Source organism: Microchirus variegatus (assembly GCF_963457635.1).
Source record: "Microchirus variegatus genome assembly, chromosome: 10".
NCBI lineage: Eukaryota > Metazoa > Chordata > Actinopteri > Pleuronectiformes > Soleidae > Microchirus > Microchirus variegatus.
Window position 1 is genome coordinate 14,723,983 of NC_139811.1, and position 26,023 is coordinate 14,750,005.

General features: G+C 39.6%; 1 protein-coding gene across 2 annotated transcripts in view; it reads right to left on the minus strand.

Annotated features, from left to right (window-relative positions):
* Window positions 1-4,061: 4,061 nt before the first annotated feature.
* The window catches only part of cyth3b (cytohesin 3b), a gene marked incomplete at its 5' end in the record, with an annotated part of 31,624 nt that continues 9,662 nt past the window's right edge, over window positions 4,062-26,023 (minus strand). The window contains 13 exons of one of the 2 annotated variants that reach the window (XM_083896087.1): window positions 4,062-5,182; window positions 7,367-7,521; window positions 7,667-7,738; window positions 8,257-8,333; window positions 10,860-10,971; window positions 11,656-11,804; window positions 13,229-13,341; window positions 13,850-13,930; window positions 14,304-14,422; window positions 14,512-14,578; window positions 14,957-15,021; window positions 15,348-15,430; window positions 23,054-23,084. In XM_083896087.1, coding sequence (XP_083752213.1) covers window positions 5,110-5,182; window positions 7,367-7,521; window positions 7,667-7,738; window positions 8,257-8,333; window positions 10,860-10,971; window positions 11,656-11,804; window positions 13,229-13,341; window positions 13,850-13,930; window positions 14,304-14,422; window positions 14,512-14,578; window positions 14,957-15,021; window positions 15,348-15,430; window positions 23,054-23,084 — 1,197 coding nt within the window. In that variant the 3' untranslated portion in view covers window positions 4,062-5,109. Of the gene's footprint in view, window positions 5,183-7,366; window positions 7,522-7,666; window positions 7,739-8,256; window positions 8,334-10,859; window positions 10,972-11,655; window positions 11,805-13,228; window positions 13,342-13,849; window positions 13,931-14,303; window positions 14,423-14,511; window positions 14,579-14,956; window positions 15,022-15,347; window positions 15,431-23,053; window positions 23,085-26,023 lie in introns of those variants that run through there. The other variant, XM_083896086.1, reaches the window with a different exon arrangement.

A 26,023-nucleotide genomic window follows, 5' to 3' on the forward strand; every position in this document is an offset into this window, starting at 1 on the left:
AAAAGGTTTCACTCTGAACTCTGTAGATGTTCTTTTTAACCATATCTAAATGGGTTTTGATGACATCCAGTATGTGGTCTTCACCTTCCAGTGCCTCGCAGGTGTTTCTATCGGTGAATAACTTTGCTTTCTTATTTTGCCTCCTCTCGTGCTTTGAACCTTTTTCACTGAGAAGATATATGGGGATGTACAATAGATTTGGGTCCAACTAGCACAGATATTGACATGGTGTTGTTCTTATGTTGTTGCAAAAGTATGTGCAAATGAACTGCAGAGGACTACAGATTGCACATCGCAATCGTAATGAACTTTTTGTTGATGACCAGATTGGCCTGAACGTATCATGTTGTAAATATGAAAACAGCAGATCATGTTCCCTGATTTAGAACCAGCATCTATTAAGTTTTCTTCTTTTTCTTTGCCCGGTGAACATGGAATCTGAGACAGACACACAGATAGTGGGTGCTGGTCAGGTGCTCAGACTGTCAAGTGTAATATAGTCAAATAAAGATTTTTTTTAAAAGCTTGATCAAGCTTATTATCATCTAAATGTACAGTTAAACCCTCAAACTATAAAATGCTTTGGGGAATGAATGTAAACCTAGAAAACCACACACAGTTGACAACACAATATAAATAAAATATAATAAAAGTCTCTTCAATAAATTAATGAATACTTAACATTAGCAAATGAATTACTTATAACTGTCTGATTAAAATAGTTCAATAAGAAATAGACCAGGAAAAATATCATTTATTTGTGATATCTGTCACCACCTAGTGGTTGGTAACCGACATCTGACCTAATGTGGAGAACAAAATCTTGTTCTAATGGTTTAAAATCTTTACCATACAATGTCACAATGTTAATATCACAATGAGGCAGTATTTGATTCACATTTAATGGAAGGCACATTTTTATTTTATTTCTGTCTCTGAAAAAATATTAAAGTATTCCTATAAAATACGTGTAAACGAAGTCTGTTCACATCAGGAATCTGTTAAAAAACACACAAATTACTCACAAGAAAGGAAAACTGAATCTTATTCAACAGCTGATTGTAATAATCAGTCATGCTTCCATTTTTGTCAGTTATTAGCAGAAGATGGGTGTGAATAATGTCTCTCCAAAAGGAAACATCTTGTCCTGTTGACACGTCCACTGAAGTCAAACATTTCCATTTCAAAACTTTTAAAATGTTAATTTCCTCCCAGTGCGTATTGGAATACTGTCAAGGCCTTAACTCCACACACAAAAGCACAAGACGGAGGCAGAGATCTCAGTTCAAACAAATGTAGTTTATTCTAATGAAGCAGAGTCTTAGGTTTGATCAGGCACATAAACCCAAGAGGTTAACTTGAAAATGGTGCGGTTCACAGCGAGGAAACACACATGACTCACTGGCACGAGACACAGGGAGGACGGAGTATTTAAAGGAGCGTGAGCTGATTAACATCATGTGAAGACAATCAAGGAATCAACGAGATGAGACAGATGAAGAGCAGACAGGAAGACAGGAAAGCCTTCACCAAAATAAAACCAGGAGTACAGTATACATGTGAGGGGAAGATGTCGGTGTAGAGAAAGTGTTATTGTGAATGACTCATTGTGCTGTAAAATAAAAAAAAAATTGTGTGTATTTTAGCGTCCTGCCATTTTAGACTGCTTTTTTTTCAATTAACCTCACCTCACTTTATTCTGCTCTCTTTGGGTACTTACTTGTGTCAGTCTTTACTTTCTTTACTCTTTTCTTTACCTACCCTACCTTTAATTTGCAACCTTTTATTCTTTTTGATTTTATTTTGATAAATCATTATCATATATCATTTTCACTATGATATTGTGTTTATGTTTTGGTGTGTGTGTGTGTGTGTGTGTGTGTCTGTGTGTGTAACTCTGTCTATTGTATATGTACCCTATTGATTCATTGTTAGGATTGGTTTGGAGGAAGTGTGCGATAATTATTATTAAACTTGATGTTTGCATTTTCTTTACAGATTCATTGTATGACTTTTGGTTATTTGTGTTGTTTTTAATCCTTTTTACAGTATTTTATTGTTTTACTGTATGTTCGATTGTTTGTTTTCAGGTATCTGATGTACAGCGTTTTGTTTCCGCTGTTGTTGCTTTTTTTTAAAGTGCATTATAAATAAAGTTGGATTGGATCAAAGTTTCTGCAGCTGCCTCTGTCACTATCATTGATTTATTATGTTCTCACCCTTATCCTCACTATTAAGGGATTTTTTACATCACCAGTAGATGGAGCTCTCTCCCTACTCTTCCTCCTCCACAGAGTTATTTTTCTTTCAGGAACCAAAGAAGTTAACACAAACCTTTTCCGTCCTGCTTCACTTCCATTTCAGCAGGAGGCAGCATTGTGCATCTGCATCTTATCAATTAATCATCAATGAATGAATGCAGCACACATTTAGCAGTAAGCCGTATGTATGTATACTTTATATAGATACATTTGATGTACAATGTGACCAATAGCTTTTACAGAGGATATAAAAGTTAAAGTTAACTATAGGCCCAGGCTGGGCAGTAGAAGATCTTTTTATAAGTTGTTTTATTTTACAATCACATAGAAAACTATTGTGTTCATAGTTGTTGACATCGTAATCAATCATATTACTTTACTAGAGTTGTTCAAATCAAAACTTCATTTTCACTGTAAACTTCATCATCATCATAAATACAACCATCTTTCTCACTCATAAAATCATGGCTTTTTAACAGCATCATCACATGAGATGAATATTCTCATCATCATCATCATGAGTATACATATATGCACATACATTTACATATATATATGTATACACACATATATATATACATACATATATATATACATATACATATATATTTATAAAACATGATTATGTTTAAGGCTTTTGTAAAGACCCCAAACTTCAACTGATGCAAATGTGTTTCTCAGAGTGTGCATACGACAACAGAGACCAAAAAACCCCTATACATTATATACACATACATAACTTAAACATAGGTTGTTTAACATTTACAGATACTGAACCATTTCACACAAATAAATACAAAATGATAATTGGTTATTCGGTTTGGTTTTTTTTCTTCTTCTTCTTCTTCTTAAGAACACAAAAAGCAAGCAAGTATCTTTAGGATTACAAACCGATTGGGAATGGGATCACAATAACATAATGGAACCTTCACTGACACCGGCCATAGATAAGACAGGAGAACAACAAACAAACAAACAAACAAACAAAATAAAGAAGCTTAATCAGACTGGTACCCTTCAGGGCCACTGCAAGGCCATGAACGCATCTTACCTGGACTAACGATGAGAGCGACGAGGTATAATCCTTTGAATTTATTTCATTTAATTCAATTGGGATTTATTTTTAGGACTCATAAGATGTGTGTGATATTCCTAATTAGGTAAAGTATGCTACCATTGTTCCACTGTCCAAGAATGTTCACCTGGTTTCACTTTTACTGAAAGTAAACGTTCACACAGAGGTGGAAAGTAATCACGTTACTGTAATTGAGTAGATTTTTGTCTACTTCTTGAAGTCATTTTTAAAATTTGTAATTTTTACTTTTTTGGAAGTACTGTACTTTTCACAAAACTCACACATTGGAAACTTTGGCAGTGAATGGTGAGGACAGGTAATTGTTTCTAATGAAGGTCCCTGAGTGACCTTTGACCCATTTTGACTGATACATTATGTGTTTACATATCTTATTTTGCCAGCACTTTAATTTGTCCTTAAATGTGAGATTTGTGTTCTCTTGTCCTTTTTGCAAGACACAAGAAAGTAACTTTTTTCTTTACATTTTAAACAAGCTAGATTTTACTTTAACTTGAGAACATTTTTAGACCAGTACTTCTACTTAAGTAAAATTTTGTGAAAACAGTGGTACTTTTACTCAAGTCGAATATTTCAGTCCTCTTTCCACCTCCAAGTTCACGTAAGTTTGGCTTTGACCGTGTGAATCTGCTCAATCAGCATCATGGTGCATCATGCATCAGTGTGATCACTGTAGTGTTTCTACAACATAACATGGATCAGGCTACAAAATCTTATCGTAATCTAATTAAGAGGAAATTCAATCTGGCTGCACCTTAACTGTTTTTTTATTTTTTTTATTTTACCTATAAAATAACTGCAATATTGGCAACAATCTGCAAAAACTGTTTAATGTGATGAAGACATAATATGGGCTGACGGAGATCGGTTAACATAAGATATATTTTTTTTGCCAGCAAATCATTTTTTTTAACATAATAGAACCAGAAGGACCAGCTACAGTGAACAGTTAAATAAAGATCCTAAAATCAAAAAAAAAAAAGATAAGTTCAAACATCCATAAACTAAGTTTCATCTCATGCTCTTTTACCATTTAACTAAACAATAAAAAAGTATGCACATCTCACAAATCTTAGATCCACACAAAATAAATGAAATCAGCCCAGCTGACTCCAGACTGCACTGCAAACGTGTGTTGCAAGGAAACCTAAATGAAAAGTCAGCACTGTTTTCTGAGGTTTCTCTGAGCAGGAGCTTCAGCTGCACCGCACCTGGAGAGAATGATTCAGCACCACAGTGAGACGACGACGCGCTTCAGGTGAGGTTCTACGGAATCAAACACCACGCTCTAAAACCCTTCTTCTTTTCCTCTCCCCCTCACCGAGCTTTGTGCCCCACCTGAACTCGATTCTGAATTAGTAAAACTTCTTCCTGAAAAAGCAACACGGAGGGACAACACACACACATTCATACACACACACACACAAACAAACACATTGGACTTAAATAGCCCACATAAATGCATGTGCACCTTAAACATGGCAGTTGTGCTTTATCAAAACCTAGAAAGACAAAGAGAGGGAGGTAGGGGAGAAAACGGATGAGTTGTGTGTTTCCTTTGCTGCTCCGTGCAAGTCCATATCAGAGTTTCCTGCAGCTCTACGGTCTCCTCAGTAGTGTGTGATGTCTCCTGTACAAATGTCCAGGAGGAAAAACCAAGGTTTGTCTTCAGGGTCAGTGACTTTTGAGTTATGTGTTCATGAACTGAAGGGAGAGAACGATGGGGAGATTTGAAGGATGAAGGATTGTCCGTCCTCACTTCTTGTTAGCGATGCGTCTCTTCCTGGTGGCCAGCATGTCGTAGAAGGGGTCTCTGCTAATGCTGGCCCTGGAAGAAGAAGCCAGTCAAAAGGACACAGATGAAATAAACATCATCACATGGGAGGAGAGTCGTCTCCAGCATCTTTGATTTGGAAATGTGGACTCATTGATATAAACACCAGCCTTAACTAGATCAGAAAAAAAAAGTTTGAGCAATGACCTACTTTGGTTTCCATGGTTTCTGAGGAGAAACCCTCCCTATACCCAAGTTTTTTTTTCTCTCATTGATTTCCCTCTTCCAATGAGAAATTAGGTAAAACACACAATCACCACTCACAGTTTCATCGTTCTCAACATAGAGTATGACTGAGTGAGTCAGGAAGCCATGATGGGCTACAACTGAGGAGCCCAGTTTCACGGCTGCTAAAATCCTGTTAGCGCCGGCACAAAGAAAACGAAGAGGCTCAACCCCCCACTGCGGATATATCTCTGATTCCCTTTATAACGCCGCGCCGCACTGAAGAAAGCATCTGTACACGATGACTCTTTCACTCTGCTCATTGTCCCACGTCAACAACCCTGATGTCATGAAACAAAAAACCTCCCGCAGTCACCCGAACCCAGGCAGGATATATCATTTCATCCCCTTTTCTGTCCTTCAAAATAAACTCATTCCTCTTTACTTTAGAAGAGGGTGAAAATCATCATTTCCATATAAAGCCTTTTATCTTTCGAGACCACCAGTCCTCTTGGACCCCCTCTGGTAAAAATACATGTTAGTAACTATGAACATATCAACCTGTGTATCGAGGACCTGTATCTCCTGTGTTTGATGGGTTTACTGGTTCACCCCCGGGGTGTTTTTAAGCAATGACTAATCCTACATCATTTCCCCTGTGAATACTCATTTAGAGTATGGAGGGAAGGAACATATATATAGATATACATATATATCTATATATACATATACAAGCGCACTGTTCTGCTGAGCCAATTCTCTTTGACATTGCACCATCTTTTATGCGGCCGAACACAACGCATCCGGCATTTAGGTCACAAACGGCAAAGTTGTTAGTAACCTTGTCTCCTAAAAACGACATTTGCACACAACTACACTGCATTCTCAAATTTTTTGTGAATGGGAATGACATGAATTATTTATATGTAATCGTGCGACAGTGTATTAACAGCTTGCAGCATCTGGTTATGAATGCTGTTATTAGGCACCTGGTTAGGTTTTCCTCATAGAGTCAACATCTTCTCCTTAAAGAACACATGTTGTTGTTGTCAGGGTTAAAGCACAGCGTCAGAAGTCCTCATAAGCTCCGGCTGTCCATTGACACAAACCATGTTTAGTCTTGACCTGGTCTGTGGTCTGATACTTGGTAGGTGAAGGGCAGAATATTGATTAAAACCTTTTAATACGGTATTGATATATTCACTTCAAGCTTCAAGAACTCATAAGCTGAAAAGGACGATCGAAGTTTAGTTTGTGAAATTTCAGATATGATTTCACGCCAGGAGGAGCTTGTTTGTCGCAAGATGCGTAACACCACTTGTACGCGCACGACCCCGAGCCGATCTTGCAGGGCGAGCATGTCTTCGCATCGCTGTTTTTTACAAACACAGGGAGGAAAATAAATGCTAACAGCTGTTAGCATTTGGAAAAGCCATCATTTGCAGACTCTAGCCGTGATAAAGAGTACAAACTAGCAGACATTGCCGTCATATATAACATTTATCCACTGGAAAAGTAAATACTCTGAGGCTGGAAGTTTGTGTAGAACTCTGTGCTGCACTGTGCAGCCAAGAATAGAACACTTCCGGACTTCCTCTCTTCCGTATACTATTGCCCTCATCTGCACTCTCGCGTTTCTTTAGGACAAAGCGGAGCTCAGTGAGACAACAACGTCAACATTGCGTGTAATATCTCCTGTACTTAGACTGAGGTGGACCACAAAAACATGAGTGAGTCATCTTTTTTCACACTTTGCCTACTCATAGGGCCTCCAGAGACCCAAATATTAGAATTAAAATGATTAAAAAGTCGATTTTGCATAATATGTCCCCTTTAAATTATTATTATTTCCATGCTTGCTGAGAGCTGGATGAAAGTACTGATAACACTATCATGTCTATATTGTAATTGTGACGCTACAGCTTAGTATACAGACTGGCAGCATTCACACAAAAACAAGAACAATCATTTTTGCTTTTTACACAACAAGAAGGTGGGAGTTATGGGTCTTACTTGATTGATTTAATCCACTCTTCCTTCTCCTCCGGCGTGGGGGCTGATATCCTGTACACAACATGGTTTCCCTCGACAACTCGTCCATCTGCCTCCGTCTTGCAGGCTTTAATGACCTGGCCCTTGTGATTGGGGTTGTAGAGCTCAAAACAGTTCTACAGAGGGGGACAAAACACACAAGCATCAATAACGTGACGCCGTCACATCATTCACCCTTGAGCGAGAAATGGATTTACATGTGGAACTTGTGATAAACACAGTAACTTAAGGGGGTGAGGTCTCTACTGTCGCCACACTCACAGGTTTCCTGGGCTCCTCCACCTCCCTGATGCTCAGATTCTCCAGTGGGATGATCCCACGGGGCTCCTTATCCTGAAGGAGAGAGGGATGAGAACGAGAAACATTAGAGGATGAAAAACAGCCGAGCTTAACACAAGACAACATGACATGAGAGGAAAGTTCAAACGCAGAGAAATAGGCAAGGATAGGGGAGATGAAAGGAAAAGAAAAGAGAGACATAGAGACGTTCAATTCCACTGTGACACTTTGCAAATGCTGGAAATCAACTCCCCCCCTTTCTCTCATCGTTGCAGCTCTTTCACAGAGCAGTCAGACCAGAGGACAGGACATAATGATAGTGTCCTCAAGGATAATGCCAGGGTAAAGGGGACAGTGCTGATGCAGCAGGGACAGAGAAGCACTGATAAAGAGTACAAACAAATAAAAGTATAGTCTTACAGTGAGAAGCTCAGATCCATAAGCACAATCACATGTCATCATGACATCATCTAGCAACAAATAGGCCACATTTTCTCTCAAAACTCTCAAACCAGCAAAAAAAGGGTAATTTTTATTAATGGAAACAGCGTCATCGTGAGAGCGAGACTCACTGTTGTGTATTCAAAGTAGTAGAGGCAGTTGTCCGTCAGAATGAACCACCTTCTCTTCCAGGTTTTGACTCGGCCGCCTGGTAGAAAAAAAACAAGAGGGAGGAAGGAAGTGACACAAAGAACACACAGTGACACAGTGACGGCCGTCTCCCATCAGGGATGTGACGCCCACTAATGACTCTGACCAGCAACCAGTGTTGTCTTGCTCTTCTGTATTGTTAAAATGTCATTACTGTGTATAGAATATACAGTAGTTGTACTGAATTAATACTTTTGAATGTTTTTTTTATTATTAATAAATCATGTTTTGGATGAATATGCTCTTTTTTTGGTGTTGCAGTTAATCACATGAAGAGAAATCCACTTAGAAGACGTTCTGAGACAAACTAAAGCAAACTCAGCAGGTGATTACAGTCACTAACACATACAACTGATCAATTATTAATGACTGTGCCCATTCATTTTGAAGCAACAGGATAAAAACATCTTAGGCTCTCAGAAAATCAACCATATATCAACCAAACGTAGCACAAACTATCACACACACAACAGATTCAAGTTAACGAGATGTTAAAGCTCCCATAGAACAGAAGTTTAACGCTGTTTTTTAGTGTGTATCTGTGTCACTTCCAGGTATTGGCCAATCACAAGACAGTTGGGAAAGCTGTCGTTGGCTGGCCAATCACAACACAGTCTGTCTTCTGGGTGTGAAATTTCAGTCTGAAATAGCACGACTGACGAGAGCTTCAGTGAGGAGAGATTTCTATCGGCTCGTTTGCAGCAATTAGGAGGTTTTTGACCATAAAAACAAGTTAATGTATGTAAGTAGACCTCCCTAACTCACATATATATGCGATAGGACCACTCTATGGGAGCTTTAACTTGAGCAAACTACATCCAAAAAATAAACAAAGACATAATGAGTGTGTGTTGGTTTGAAGCCACCGCTTGCTTCAGAGATGTAAAGCAGGCACGTACAAAAACCCCGGCCCAATCATGAATCACAACATGGACATGTACACATGGGCGTGCACAAGCATTCGCTAATGATTTTCCCACACATGTGAGTGCTCGGACCCAACACTCCTGCTTAGTTCCTCTCTGTTATGAGAATTCCTTAAGGTCACGACAACATCACAGCATCACAGCAGCATTTCCTTCCCTGCTTTTGTGGCGCCTCACACGAGCAATAATATATGGGTCACACATAATTAATAAAAGCCCTGGGCTTTGGCCAAATAGATTTGCTAAAAATAAAGGGCATTTTTTCCTGCACATCAGTGAGGATTTATTTTTAGAGCGTCAACAATATTATGGTATTCTGATCACTGGTGAGGGACGTGGGCTCCAGGGAGGAACTGTACTAAAATATAATCATGTTAGTACCGTGAGCCACAATGGAGCTATTTACAGTCACGCTCACAAGTTTAGTGAGTCCAGAGAGACATTACACAGAGTTAGAGGAATGTGCAGGTCAAAGCCTGGTAGGTGTGCGTGTATGTGTGTGTGTGTGTGTGTGTAAACACAGTAATAAACTTAATCATCTCCAGTTATTTTGCACTTTAACATTTGAAAAACAACATTTGGTACACTGCCCAGTTTTATGTTTAATAATAACTAATGATATCTGAATACGAGTAAATCATTGGAAGAATTTAAATGAAAGATGATGGTGTGTGCGAGTGAGTGTGCGTGCGTGCGTGTTTGCATGTATGAGGCACTCTGTAAGGTCTACTTTGATATTTCAAACTTTGTCTTTAGTAATGATTGAGCAAAAACGGCAGATGGTTTACAGATACAGTACCATTCAAAAGTTTGGGGTCACTTAGAAATGCCCTTATTTTTTAAGGAAAATCACTTTTTTTCAATGAATATAACATTAAATTAATCATAAATACACTCGACAAACGACTATTCTAGCTGCAAACGTCTGGTTTTTAATGGAATATGTACATAGGTGTATAGAGGCCCATTTCCAGCAACCATCTCTCCAGTGTTCTAATGGTACATTGTGTTTGCTAATCGCATTAAAAGGCTATTGGATGATTAGAAAACCCTTGAAAACACTTGTGCAATGATGTTAGCACAGCTGAAAACAGTTTTGCTGGTTCTTTGACGAAAGGGCAAAATTATTATTTTGAATAAAAATCTTTATTTATAATCTTGTCAATGTATTCACTATATTTTCTATACATTTTGCAAGTCTTTTGATGAATAAAAGTGTGACTTTTAATGGAAAACACAAAAAAAATTTATAGGTGACCCCAAACTTTTGAACAGTAGTGTTGATGAATAAATAAAAAACAGAAATACAGAATCTGAAGCTGCAAATAATCGCTAAATTAAGATTCAGTTAAATTGTTTTTAGTCAGGTATTCAATGAATGAAACGTCACCATTTTATGTCTAGTTGTTCAGAGTGGTATGAGGTTCAGGCCTCAGCCTGTATCCTGCGATCTAAATTCTTGCGCCACAGTGAGAATAAGGCCACAGTTGTAGGGAGATTTTTTTTTAAAAATGCAGAACTAATCGAATAAAGCTAAATGAATCCAGGATGTTTTGATTTAACTGAGCAGGAGAATGTGCAGACACGCACACACTAACCTAATTTGAGCAGCCAGCCCTCTCTGTCTGGGTTGAAGAACGTGTGCGTCAGGTCATTCCCATCATCCTCCGGGATCTTAAAGGGTTCGCTCTTGATGCTGTCGTATAGATTCTGCAGAGAGAGTGAGAGAAAGGAAAGGGGGAAAAAAGATCTTGTTGAACATGTTTATATTGGCTCACTAGAAGTCTTGATTTCACGATACCTTTCTTTGACAATCTGTGTGAGACTTTCACAGAAAAAAACAACCATGGTCACTATGTCCTAACTACAAATACAAATGTACTTTATGTCTGACAGTCTTTTAACATAATTACATTCATCCGTTTTGCTTTTATCTTCATCATTGTCCTTAAAATAAGTCCACATAACTCACATGATCACTACAGTGTGGCACAAAAACATTCCTCCCTCACATTTTGGTCATGTGACTTTGGTGCATGTCTTATTTCAACAGTTACCAAACAGAAAACAGACAAAAATAAACAAAAAGCAAGACAAAAATCTGTCTGTTGCTTCTGTGAATGAAGCCAAGAATACTTTTGTACAGAAACTCTGTACTTCAATCTTCTAAAAACATTTTCTATTTTTATCTTTCCGAGTTAAAAAAAGAGTAATCAGATGAACCTCATGGAAAGCTCTCTTATAGGTCCCTCGTTTATGTGCTACATCCTATAAAACACACGTCTTTTACACTTTAAATGGTCCAAATCTCATTTACCGATGTTTTACCAACACGTGCGCTTCATTGGACACATTTGTCAAAGCTTAATGAACTAATAAAGACAAAGCTCTCACCCTGAGCAGCTCCTCTGGGAGGTCTCCCCCCTCATTGATGCCTCTGTTCATGGAGATGAAGCGCTCCACGGGGGGCTTGTCCCTGACATTGGGATTGTGCAGGCTGGTGTTCAGCATAATTATGGCAAATGACAGGACATAGCAGGTGTCTGTGGAGGAAACGACACAGAGTGTGACTCAATAGCCTCAAATACAGCACAGTCAAATCTGTGCGAGCACATTTCTTTTCTTGCTAGACATTTTGTGAGGAAATGATTCAAAATATCGATCCCTCGCCGCACTTTCACACTGGATCTAGCTCCGTTCTGGTGGCATCATCGATGGCGTGCCATGGTCAATGCACAGCATGAAGGAAGTAAACGCGACGGTGGAAACACGAGCTTTCTGTGAGCTCTTAATTCAGGAATGTGTGTGTATCCGTCAATCAGGATTACACCAAATACTGAATGATTCCTTCACTTCCTTTATTGCTTTATCACCGGTATGTGCTCCTTCTTCCTCGTTTACACTGACACACACCACTGTGGACAAACCAGTTTTCATTCCTGCTGGGAAATAACTTTTCCAGTTTTTTTTAGTTTGGGAAAGGGATTTTTTTTTTTTTTACTAATAAAAGTCTAAAAATCTGAAAAATCATTTCAAAACATGTGGCAGGTATTCCACTCAATTTCTACATGACAGCATCAATTATTTGTGATTAATTAGAGAGCAATATATCAATATGTCAATAGAGTCTCCCCACTACTCCAAAATTCTAATAAAACAGAGAATTCAATCAAGATAAAGCCTCATATACTGACACACACACACACACTGCACTCCAAGGCCATCACACATCGAAGTCAGAGTGTCCCTGCAGTCATGAAAACACACACACGCACGCACGCACGCACGCACACACACGTCATAACTCCTGGAAACCATCCTCCACATCATCCATCCCGCAGACTAACTGCTCCAGTCAACATCCTCTGTACTGTAATTTATGATCCCGAGTGAATCACCACTTCTGGGAGATGACCAATAACTAAGTCTGGGTGTGTCTCCACTGCACGACATCAATATTCATGACCTGAGCTGTCACCTGTGTCCTCAACATTCACTCGGTTAACAGCAGCAGCAGCAGCAGCTAAGAAATGGGCCAAGACTATGCTAACGAACTCTATTGACGAGTGATCAATTTCATTACTCTGCTGGAGACACGGATACTGATCACAGAGCAATTAGTGACCGAGCTTTAAACTACAGGGAAAAAAAAAAAAAGAAGTAAATGGGCTGTTTTGTGATCTAAGAGAATAAAAAAAACAAGTCAGCAGCGTTCATTTCTTTACATTTATGGACAAACACTTTACAAACATGTCTATCTGTCTTGTGAAGTAAGACAGACAGCATTGATCTGAGGTGTCCGGTGTTTACTGTCCTGGACTGTCTCATGTCTCATGTATCAGCTTCTTCTGTGTGTGTGTGTGTGTGTGTGTGTGTGTGTGTGTGTGTGTGTGTGTGTGTGTGTGTGTGTGTGTGTGTGTGTGTGTGTGTGTGTGTGTGTGTGTGTGTGTGTGTGAAGGCGTCGTACCTGTGGACTGGAAGACGCCAGGATTACATTGGCAGTACCTGGAGGCAAATGCCTCCATCATACGATCGATCTTCTGGGCTTCGCCAGGAAGTCTGAAGCTCCACAGAAACTGCCTGCAACAGCAAGAGAGAGCGAGACAATCATTTAATGACACGTTGTAAAACACATTATATAGCACACAAACATTCAGTGTAAATCAAATCATACGATGGAATAAATGAGAGAACCTGTAGAATAAAACAGCTTTCCTGAATAAAAGGCATTCAGTTTGCTGTTTTTATTATGTGAGAAAAAAAATATTTTGCATCTTTAACTTCAATCGTTTAGATGATCTGAGTTATGAAATAGTTCATTCACTTACTATTTGTCCCAATTTTTCTAAACGCAAAGATCCCTACAAACATTAATGCTAAGCACATGAATGCATCTCGTAGCGTTGCAATGGAAAAGGATGCATCCCTGGAAAAAATATAGCAGACGAAAGAAAAAAGTTCACCCTGGTCTTATGTTCCAAGCCGATAATGCAGATTTAAGACATTCCCACAGTGGAAAAAAACAGTTTAAACCTGGGATTAAATCTGTTTTTTTGTTTGTTTGTTTGTTTTTTGCAGTATTACTCACCTTAAAGCTTGAACAAGGTTGAGGTCTGCAAACTCATGGAGCTCCACAAACGCCTGGAGAACCTTGATGTTGAAGTCATCCCTGGAGTAAGAGAACGGACACGTGTGACACATTTTAAAGACTCTTCCCAAACAGAAACAGACACTGGCCTCAAATTCTCTGGAAATATGCTGTTGTGTGGGGTCAAGGTGGAAACTAAAACGGTGCAGCAGTTTCACACAGACAGTCCCGGTGTGCGCTCGGCGAAGACCCATCTTGTTTTCACAGACCAATCTTTGATCAAAACCACATGTCCACTCCGTTATTTTAGTGTCACTGTCTCATATCGATGCGTTGCTCTATAAATCCAGACTACCAATTTCCTAGGGCTTCATGCCCACATCTGAGCACATGCAGAGCAGATCTGACAGAAAAATTAGACAGGGGGGGAAAAAGAAAGATGGAAAGAGCTCACCGTTCTCCCAAGTAGTCCCCAATGACTGTTTTGTTGAGCCCCTCGCCTTTGTAAAGGAACTGTGCAATGTCTTCTGGGGTGTTTTGGAGAAGATCATTCTCCAAAAGAAACAGGATCCCCTGTTAAAATACACACTTAAGACTTTAGTTGCCTCTTGTTGGTTATGGTTTTAATAACCTTGAAAGTAAAATGAAGTCATGGTTCTGACCTTTTTAGGGTCCATGTTGAACTTCTTCCTCCCCATGGCGATCTGCTTGTTTCTTTGTGTGGTTTTGCTGCAGGGAGAAAAAAAACAACACAACAAAACTAAATAAAACACAAGGAACACGTTTTCGCCGGAGTAACCCTGTTAGCAACATAACTCGAAAAGTTACAGACAGATTTGTATAAAATCTTCAGGAAATGTCCGCAATGGGACCAGGAACAAGTGATTAAACTTTGGGACACAGATTAGGGAAAAATGAAAAACTCTGACTTTACTTTACTAGAGCCAATGCTCTCTAATCGTTTGAATCGGTTTACAGTCTCCATCTTAAACTCTACTGACCACAGTTGTACTGATTTTTCATTGAGCTCCTTTGAGTTTTGGGATTGCAGTGAAGAAAAAAAAAACCCTGAGAAATAATAAAAACTTAAATGCAGTGAAAACTCACCTCTCCCCCACACAGGTTAGCTGCTCAATCTCAGTCATTACCTCTGCAATCTCAAACTTCAGCCGCTGCGAAGAAGAAAAACATGGAAAATGAGTCAGTTACTCATTTCCTGTACCAGAATTATGTGTTATTTTTCTCCATCTAATAAAAAGAGACAGAAAAGGAAAACATGGAACCAGCAGTACATGGAGAATCCTAATTTGATTTGATTCCAGGCATTCCTGGAATGATGTGGTTTAGATCAAACTAGAAATACATTCAAATCAACGTCAGATTCCAATCACTTCTCTGATTGATATGCAATTTTAATGATACGCTCCGACTGTCTGTCGTTTAAAATTATCCGTCTCTATTGGAACAAACAAACTACCACTCACGCACTATAACTCACTTCAATATCATCCAGAAGCTCTTTTTTCCTTCGTCGTATGTTCGACAGCTCATCTCTTTCGTCCAGCGACAGGTCCTCAGGTACTGGGAAACAGAGAGAAGAGAAAATGAATTATGAGTACGTGTGAGAGACGGGGGAGGAAGAGGAAGAGGGGCAGGGTTGTGAGGATGGATTAAGTTAATTCACCTTCCAACCACCCAGTCACAGGGATTAAGCTCCAGAGTGCATTCCTATTCAATAAATCCAATGACATAACTCGTGACCTAAATTAATGGAGTAACAGACAGAAGTGCCGTTTCATTTTTTAACACCTTGGATTAAACACAATAAGTCACAAAGAGGCGAGGAATACAGAAGAGGCCTTTAGTTGCACCCCATAGTTTAAACTGTCAAATGAGGCAGCTCACGCACTGAGGAGAAAATCATGAAGCGAAAGGAAGTGATGTCATTTTTAATAAAAGGGTTTTTTTTATTGGCAAATGGACGTTCCAATAGTTGTGGTTTGCGGTTTCTTCTAACAAATCAAAATGAGACTAACACACCCAGATAATGTGATTGGGAGTCAAGCTGGCGTGTGCATTTGGCAAATATCTCACTGTTCCCACCCCAGAAATAATCAAAGAAGCTGGTACACAGAAGGAGAATTAGACAATAGCGACAAAAACATGGCAGCATTAATGTCAGTACATTTGTTGGACTGACAAGGAGACCAAGTGTATTCTCTGTGAGTTGATAAAATATGATATTGAAACAGTTCCCAATAGCTCTTGACAATCTCTCTGAACAATTAATCGAAACATTGCACATTTTTTTTAAAGCCAACATACTGAAGAGACATATTCTTTCTCACAGATCTGCACAAATATCACGCAATAATCATTTGTAAATGTGTTTTTCTAATGAAAATGAGAATAATGATGGAAGAATCACCAGCCAACAGGCAGCTAATGTGTACGTTCATTCGTATTCATGATCATTATTACAAATTGTATGGGAGTTAACACAGTTATGTTGCCAAGTCAATAAAATAAAACTTTAACAATTTCTTTTCAAAATGACTTTGTTCATAGCCCTGTTTGTGTTGTTAATACTTACTTACTGCAGTACACTGCATTTATTTACATTTTTAAATCAGAATCCAAAATCACTGCAAATGTACATTTACACACACACACACACACACACACACACATACATACATACATATACACACATATATGTACATATATATGTATATATATACATACATACACACACACACACATATATAATTCCATTATGTATATAGTATGGTCCATTTAAGCAATTCAGTTAACAGTGTTATATTTTACCAGATCAAGGGGACAAAAAGAAAATTGGCCCAATATATCAGTAAGAAAAGCCAAGTAGCTGTCGTATTATAACCACCGTGAAGTTCACCATGAAAACCACTACAACCATGGATGGAGCAGGTGAATCTGACTAAGTGACCGGGCATGTGTGGGGCATATGCTGAAACACAGCAGAGGAGTGCAAAGAAGCCACATATGAAATGGAAGCGTCGCACGAGAATTTTCTTTCAAACCGCAGCAACTTCCCAGTTCAGAAAACAAGACGACTTCCATGAATAACATCCAGTGTGGTCTGACACACAAACGCACTCAGCATCTGGCATGACCCACCCCCTCAAATATTGGCTTTCAGATAGTCAACTCTCGCCGAGGCCTCATTTCAGGTAATTACCTCCGCAGAGACGGTGCATCACTGCACGAGCTCACAGGTATGCACACACAATACATTATACACATGTGCAGAAATTACACAACTGAAATGTATTTAATTCTACGCCAAGGATCTCCCCAGAGCCACCTACTTATCCTTTATTTACCCAGGCCATGTCAAAAAATCCCCCCCCCCTCCTACCCATTGGAGGACCTCCCCCACTTCTCCTCCACACATCAGAAAACAGCAATCCATTTGAGAGCAGGCTGACAGGAAGTAGGTCATTTTCACATGGAGCTCCTACGCTGTCTCTCTCTCACACACACACACACACACACACACACACACACACACACACAAGCATACTCCCCCTCTATCTCACTCTGTCTCTCTGTGTCCGCCTCCACCCCAGTGCTGGAAGTGAGAGGGTGAAAGCAGATTCGAAAAACCCCTCAGCTGAATCGTATCACTAAGCAGCTTCTTTTTTTTTTTTTTTTTTCTCCCTCCCTCCCTCCCCCTAAGCTAACTATGTGGAAATTATTGTTTTTTTTTTGTTACATAAAGTTATTTCTCCTCTCTCCATCTCTGTGAAAGACAGTGACAGACACAGCGTGGATCATTAGGTTATAATGTTCTGGGGGCAGACAGCAGCCAGTCAAAAGAGCGCGGGAAACTGATGATGGTGGGAGATGTTTTTTTAATGTGTGAGTTTCAGTCAGACGATCTGACTAAACAAAAGAGGAAATAAAGAGAGATCAGGGATCATAGTCTATATAATCAATTTTTAATAAGTAATATGTATCATACATGCTAATGAGGACACACAGTAGGTATTTATTATATGATGTAAGTTTTAAGTGACTCTGATGTCTGGATTTCCCAATATTCTTCTTCTGAGGTTTTTCCTACATTTAATGTGTATGCAAATGAGTTCTCTAAGCATGTTCCATTGTAAAAGACACAATCTAAATCGAAAAAAACTGAAGTGCACATAGTGTCACTTTAAAATTATAAATTTGGTGGTTTCGTTCATTCACAGTTGGATGCTTATGCCGTCATTCTCTCTCCGTGTCCACAGTGGTCCAAGTTGACCCCACATAGACAAAGAGCACACCTCCAGTTTGAGTAGTAATGAAAATATACAATAATTATCGCTTATGGGGATAAAAAGCACTTACAGTAAGTAAAGAGTGGTGAACTTCTAAGAAAAACATCAATATTTCAATATCGAGTTCCTGTCTAAATCACCAGCATGTGACCACCACTATTTCTTAATGTGCCTATGGGGAGCTGCATCCTTCCTCATGACTTATTATTCATTCATTCATTCATTCATTCATTCATTCATTCATTCATTCATTCATTCATTCATTCATTCATCGTCTATGATCTCATGAAATCACACATTCACTCATCACAAAAGGGCTGCAACTAACGATTATATTACACGATCAATTGAGCAATCGTTTGGTCCATAGAATACTGAAAAATGTTGATCAAACCTGGAAATGAGGATGTTCTCAAATGTCTCGTTTTGTCCGCAAACCAAAATCATTCAGTTTTAATGATTTCTTTGTTAAATGAAGCAAAGAAACCAGAAAATATTCACATTTAAGATGCTGAAAAATCAAAGAAAATGGTTTTAATTCTAATTTAAAAAAAAGAAAAACACTCAAACGGATTCATCGATTATCAAAATAGTTGATGATTCATTTATTGATGGATTAATACTCGATGAATCGAGTAATTCTTTCAGCCCTACATCACAATAATACTGAGACTGTACGTGCCAACTGCGCAAAAAACGCTTTCCAGTCGGTGGCGCACTCTTCCTTCAGTCAAAACAGACACGAGAGAAATATAATTTTCTGGAATGAAATCTGAGATCGACCCTCGTTTTATTAAAAGCGGGAACCGCAGGCATGTGCACGCATGCGAGAATGCAACGCTGCTCTCCGCGGACACAATGTGGAAATTATGATCCAGGCCCGAAGATGAAAGGACCGATAGCACAAGAGCAGCATTATAGCCTTTCAGAAACGAGGTTCGTAGCTGTTCGTGCTGCCTCACCACACTGCACAACTGAAAGTGCTTGTAGTTGTTCCAAACACATGATGCCACAGGAGCACAAATCTGGCCATCATAGAGTGAAAAGAACAGATATCATCTGAAAAGTGGGAAAATAGCATTTCTTAGAATCAGAATCAGTCTTTCATAGAATAGAACTCTACTCTGCATGTGAGAGGAGCGGCAGGTTGTGGAGGAAGCTCTGTGTAACTGGCCAATCAAAGTGGAACATGCACATGAATGCCAGCCTCTAGGACTTGGAGAGTTACACTACCGTTTAAAAGTTTGGGGTCACCTGTACAACTTTGTTGTGAAAATATAGTCAATACAAATTACAATAACTAGATATAATGATTTTTATTCAAAATAATAATTTTGCCCTTTAAACTTTACTTTTGTCATAAAGAACCAGCAAAACTGTTTTCAGCTGTGCTAACATCATTGCACAAGGGTTTTCTAATCATCCAATAGCCTTCTAACGCAATTAGCAAACACAAAGTACCATTAGAACACTGGAGAGATGGTTGCTGGAAATGGGCCTCTATACACCTATGTACATATTCCATTAAAAAAACACTCATTTACCACATTACCAAAGTATAGAGTGTATTTCTGATTCATTTAATGTTATATTCATTGAAAAAAAGTGCTTTTCCTTCAAAAAATAAGGACATTTCTAAGTGACCCCAAACATTTGAACGGTAGTGTATATCCCTCTCTTTTTCTTTCTTTGTTACTTGTCCTCTTTTATAAATCATTATGACTGGATAATACAAAATAATGACAGACTCCTGGCAGAGGGTATGTGAGGCTGAGGAAAAGAAGATAAAGAAGAAAAAAAGCGAAGAAAACTTGGTGTGCGTGTCAGAGGAACAAGGACACAAAAGGGTGCATTGCAAATGCAGAACTCAACAGTGATGTAGGGACAGATACCGGCGCACCACACATCTCCACACTCCCTGACTCCTTTGCTCTCTCTCTTGGCTTCAGTTTAGCAACCTCATAAAGCAGTAATTGTAAAGCAATGAAACCCTGCAGGCAAGCTACGTTTGTAATGCACAAAGCAAAACTCGTCCCTACCTCTTACTCCGACTGGAAGAGCTTAACTGGACCAGAGAATGGGACAAATTGTCTTGCGAGGACAACATCTGTTTTGGGCAACAGTTCCGCCACTGTAGCAATGTGGGAAAAGCAGAGTAATCAGATATCGTAGTGAGGGCTACTACTACGGACTGGACATCTGATGCATTATACATGAACATGTGTGAATGTATGCATAAGAAAAATCCATAAAAAGCTATATACATGCTTAACCCCAAGCACAGCCACATAGATTACCAATGCAATAACACTCTTTTTCGTATGACTTAGGATGCCGCTGTTCCCAGGTATGATCAATACATCATCATAACAGCCTCCCCACTCTTGGTCTGCAAGCATGCATGGACGAGTACCTGATAATGCGCCGAAACCTGATGTTCAGACCTCTCTTGGAAAAAGCAATCACAGACACATTTTACAAACACGACTCGTAATCTGGTCAATGCGATCTTTTGGGGGGGTCAAGGGAGAAAAAAAAAGTCCTGAACAAAATCCAACCACGAGGAGAGCAAGAACACTGCAGCATTAAGCGACAGTATTCTGAGACACTCTGTGGTCCAAGTGAGACAGATGGGACACAGACTGAGTTAGTGTAACGACACACAGTCTCAGTGATAATCCTCTGGATTTTCACTACAACACTACAACCTGATTTATGATAATGTTGATGAGCGTGCCATCTGCAAGTCATTCAGTGTGTTCACATTTCGACAGACATTCTCACCCCAACACAAACAACAGGAAACAGTTGTAGTGGCAGTGAAAGTGTTCGAAAATTAATGTGGGATCAAAGCTTCTACAGCCTGCTCCTGCTCTCTCTCTCTCTCTCTCTCAATATAACAGAGATTGGTCTCAGATTGTAAAGCAGAGACAGGAAATCAAGTCACTCACTGTTGCCAGGATTATTGCATACTATATGTGTCTGCGAAACAAGAAATGGTCACGCAGAACCAATAGATGGGAAGCTGCAGGTGACAGCTCTAAAATGACATTAAGACAAGATGAACAGCGTACATAGATTAAAATAATGTATGCTTTATTTCTGAAATCCAAAGCAAAACTAAAATTAGATCAGCTTATAGGATTCAGGTCATTTTCAGACATGGTCGCAGCATGGTTAACAGTATAATTAGTTCTAATTGGTGGCGACGTCTCATGACTCCATTCTAAATGTAATACATGACTTGCCCTGCTCTAAACAGCCAACCCCTTTCCTGAATAAAGGGTATTGAAATGGTACTCAGTGGTATCCTCCAAAAGGGTTAAAAAAGTTTCTACCTGGAGCCAAAAAGGGTTCTCCTATGAGGACAAGCAGAAGAACCTTATAAGGTTCTACTTAGCACTTTTATTTCTAAGAGTGTAGGACTGAAGTACATTCCAATCAACTGATAGCTGACCATTCTTTTACCGTCCCGCTCTGATTTCCAGTTAGTGCGGGCATCAAAGAAGGAAAGACTCCAGTCTGCACACAGTTCAGTTCATTATCTGACGCGAGTGAAGATTCAGGACAGATCGGAATCTGATTCATGTGACTGTCTGCTCTTGATTAGCAGATCACAAGGTTAGATGACGAAACACCAGATAGTCACATCTTTCCAGCATCTGTGGCACGAAGGGAAGCCAAGCAGACGGGACTTTCATATCGATCCCCCAAGTTTTATTGAATGATTTTTGCTGAACAGTCAGCTTAGAGGGCCAAGGAACTGCCATGAGATGCTGCATGTAGTATAAGGCTATATCTACAGTAATACACCAAGACATACAAGGGCATTTAAACAGCAAAGCTAGTCCTGTTTTGTCATTAAAGTAAAAAACTGTACACAAACAGCTGATGAAAGATTACTGGTATTTAAATAGTCATCTTTCACACAATTTAGACATGCAGATAATCCATCCATCCATCCATTATCTACCGCTTTATCCTCCACCGGAGGGTCGCGGGGGGTTCTGTGCCTCAGCTGACATAGGGCGATAAGCGGGGTAGACCCTGGACAGCTCTCGCCAGTCCATCGCAGGGCCACACATAGAGACAAACAACCATTCTCTCACTTCTACGGTCAATTTAGAGTGCCCAATCTACCTAATCCCCATATTGCATGTTTTTGGACTGTGGGAGGAAGCCAGAGAACCCGGCGAAAACCCCCACACACACAGGGAGAACATGCAAAATCCTTGCAGAAAGGCCCTTGTTCCAACCGGAGGTCGAACCTGGGAACCTGGGTCTTCTTGCTGCAAAGGTGAGAGCGCTAAACACTACACCAACCATGGGTCCCATGCAGATAATCAACATAATTCAATGAAATTCACTAAATCTAAATGAAAGTATCAAAAACGTGCATAGCCATCCACTTAAATGTATGTACATGCACCACCAGTACGCAGATTAAAGCATTTGTACCAATCAAACGAGAGTAAAACTAAATGACCCAAGTTTAAAACTCCACTCAAGTCAACAAACAAAGTCAGCGACAAACTTCCTCACTTTCACCAGGCAGAGTGAGACAAAGGAGGGGGCGTCTGATGTAATTAGGACCACCCTTCCCGTAACAATAGCAACCATGTAAACAGGTCTTGGCCATTTCCACCACAAACTAATTTGGGAGCACTTATGTGAGTGTGCAACACAGGCAAGGCTGCTGCAAATACGTGCAACCCAGCTGAGATAAGAATGATGCAAGAAAGCTGGCAAGAGTGTCAATCAGGGACACGCCAAGTAACAGATACCTCCCTTGCCTCCCGACTGTCCACATGATGCCATCATGTTCAAAATTAAAGATCTATATCTGATCATCCTTTTACAAAATAAACTTCATTTCCTGATTGAAACACATACGCACCACATCTCTTCTCTCTCCCTCCAGTTCCCATGATGACTGACATGCCATCAGCAGAGATGTCTCTGTCCTCGTCAGACGTGTGTCGTGTCAGCGCCGTAGTTGAGCTTCACCGTGTTGGCACCGTGTGAGTTTCCTGCTCATGTTAGCTGCAATTGTGCCTTGTAGGCGAGTGGTAATTGTTTTTTCCCCGCGGTGTTACTCCTACTCACCACTCTCAGCTTGCACAGACACACAGGAACACGCAGACAGAAGCACAAACATACACACCGACAGCCTCTGACAGTTTCTGCCTCTTGACAGATGACAACAGAAACAAGAAAACTGCCCACATTCCTCCTGCTCCAACCACCCAGTCTGGTCAAACCAGCTCTGGTCTAATCACTTCTTTTTTCTTTTCTTTATCTAACCAATCTATCGACAATAATACGTACAGTCCATTTCAAACAAGTATAAAAACATGTTATTTACATCTTTAAAGAGGAAAAGAATTGGGCTTGAAGGTTGCCAGTTCAAGTCCTGGGAAGGGTGAAAGGTGCCCGTGAGCAAGGCACCCAATCCCCCATTGATCCCCAAGTGCTGCCCACTGCTCAGAATAAAGATGAATTGAAGGCAGAGGCCAAATTCACTATCTTTAATTGGCGTGTGTGTTTGCAAAATTACTAATTCTAATTTACTCACCAAACAAACTCTTCAGATGATATATATTCTCTTGCTATTGCACTTTTTCAAAAGGTCAGTGGAGGTCTTTTGGCACATCAGCAGAGGAAATTTGTAATTAATGTGGAAGACGGAGGGAAAACAAGTTTAAGGCAACCAATTTAATGGTCTAATATTATAAAATAAAGCGTAGAGAACAATTTCGTAGAGAATCCAATTTAGCTAATTAGCTAGCACCACACCAGGTGCATTAATTACTTGTGTGTGTATATATATGTGTGTGTGTCTTTAGGCATATATATATTACTATTATACATACTATTACTAAAATGACAGTGAAATATTGCGCCATTCACTTCACATATAGGTTTTTGTTGGTCTTCCAAACAGTCTCTACTCACTGCCTCCCGATTATGCGACTCCAAAAGCTAATTTTAAAAGTTTCCCCATTCAAACACAGGACACTGAAAGGGAAGTGTCAACTCCATTAATCTGAAAACAAACATTTGCATCGCGCTTGACGATGTTTGCGCCAGGTGCAAAATAGGTCCAATGGTGTATGCTAACAAAGAGAGTACAAGAGAGAGCTAAAGGCTAATATTAGCATGATACAGTCGTCGCAAAATGACAGTTTAATGGGATTTTCAGTCGGTGGCAACTTGATATTGATCTCATATCTTTAGCAGTGACAAATACGACATAGTCTTTTAGTTTTGTGAATATATATGATGTAAATAGGCCTGGTCTTGCTATTGGACATAGCACTGTCTGATAAAGAATGACTGGAGTACATGAAACATAATAATTAATAATAGAAATATTAATAAATGTGGGAAAATGAGGAACGTTTTGTTTTAAGTATGTGAATAAACCTTTATGAAAACATTTTCAGACACTGCCACAGTCGTTTGTTGTTAACGCTCATCTCAGAAGAGACAAAGAAAACAATGCCTGAATAGAAATCAGAGGTTACATCAAACACAGGCGTTTGAATACTCAAACTATTGAAGACTATGACACTCACAGGGAAACATTCTGTGTTCCCTTTGGATTTGAATAAGTGCCTCTGAAGTGGTTTTGACAGGAGGATTCCCATGTTTTTTTTTATCTGTAGAGATGGTCTTTCATTATGCCTGTTGATTGTGTTGTCACCTCCAAAATAAAATACTGGATTATTCTTTCTGAATATACAGCATGTTTCACTAAAACTGGTTTCTTCACGCGCTCTGCAACTGACAAACAACGGGGCCGACTGCCTGTCAGCCCTTTGTTTTTCCACAGAAACCAAGACATTTTCTTATCTCAACTGTTTCCATCCTGCCCAGACTCGGTGATCACCACTATTACCTGCTATTTAACCTAAAAGATCTATAAACTAGCAGTTATGGTAAAGGTTTGCTTTGTCTCTAAATCCTGCTGCACACACAGTGTTTCCTTGTAATCTCACTCTTTGTCTAGACAAGATCTTTCCTAATTGACCAAGGATTCAACTGTTACGCAATAACCCCTACACTCAAGTCATGAACCCTGCATGTGTGGGACCAAAGCTAAGCCCTCAGGAATTTTATGTTTACTCGGTTTACAGTCGGATCTGGTGAAATGGCTGCAATCGCTCTGCACACTATTTCCTACCAGCACGAACAAGTAATCACAGGGCATCACGGTTATTAAACGCCATAGACCTGAAACAAGAAGATCTTTTTGTGCAAGACATTAACTTATACATTAAATTATGTATGCATTAGGGTGCATCATTTGGCCAAATGTGAGAAATCCAACTTGTACCCAATTTTAAAATGCCAAATAAAAGAAAATCTGTGGAATATTAGCTTGATTGAATAGTATCTACTGGATCCACCGAGCTTCTGAAGTTAAGTGCCTGCGTTGTCCGTAAATCTGGGCTGAAAAATTTGTTTTTCTTCAATATCATAAAAAATAATGAATGTAGCCCTATATCAAGCAATCCAACAGGAAGTGGACCGCACTAAACAGGAAGCAAAAAATTACTCTGCCTCCACAGCCCGACATGTGCAGGGACAGCGCCGATAATAACAAGTACCGCAAGTGATATGAAAGCTCCAATAAAGTGGTCCTATGGCACATATATGCGAGTTATGGAGGTCTACTTGCATACATTAACTTGTTGTTATTGTTAAACACCTCCTAGTTGCTGCAAACGAGCAGATAGAAATCTCTCCTCACTGAAGCTCTCGTCAGCCACGCTGTTTCAGACATAAATCTCACCCCCAGAAGACAGACTGTGTTGTGATTGGCCAGCCAGCGTAGAGCCTTCCCTACTGTCTTGTGATTGGC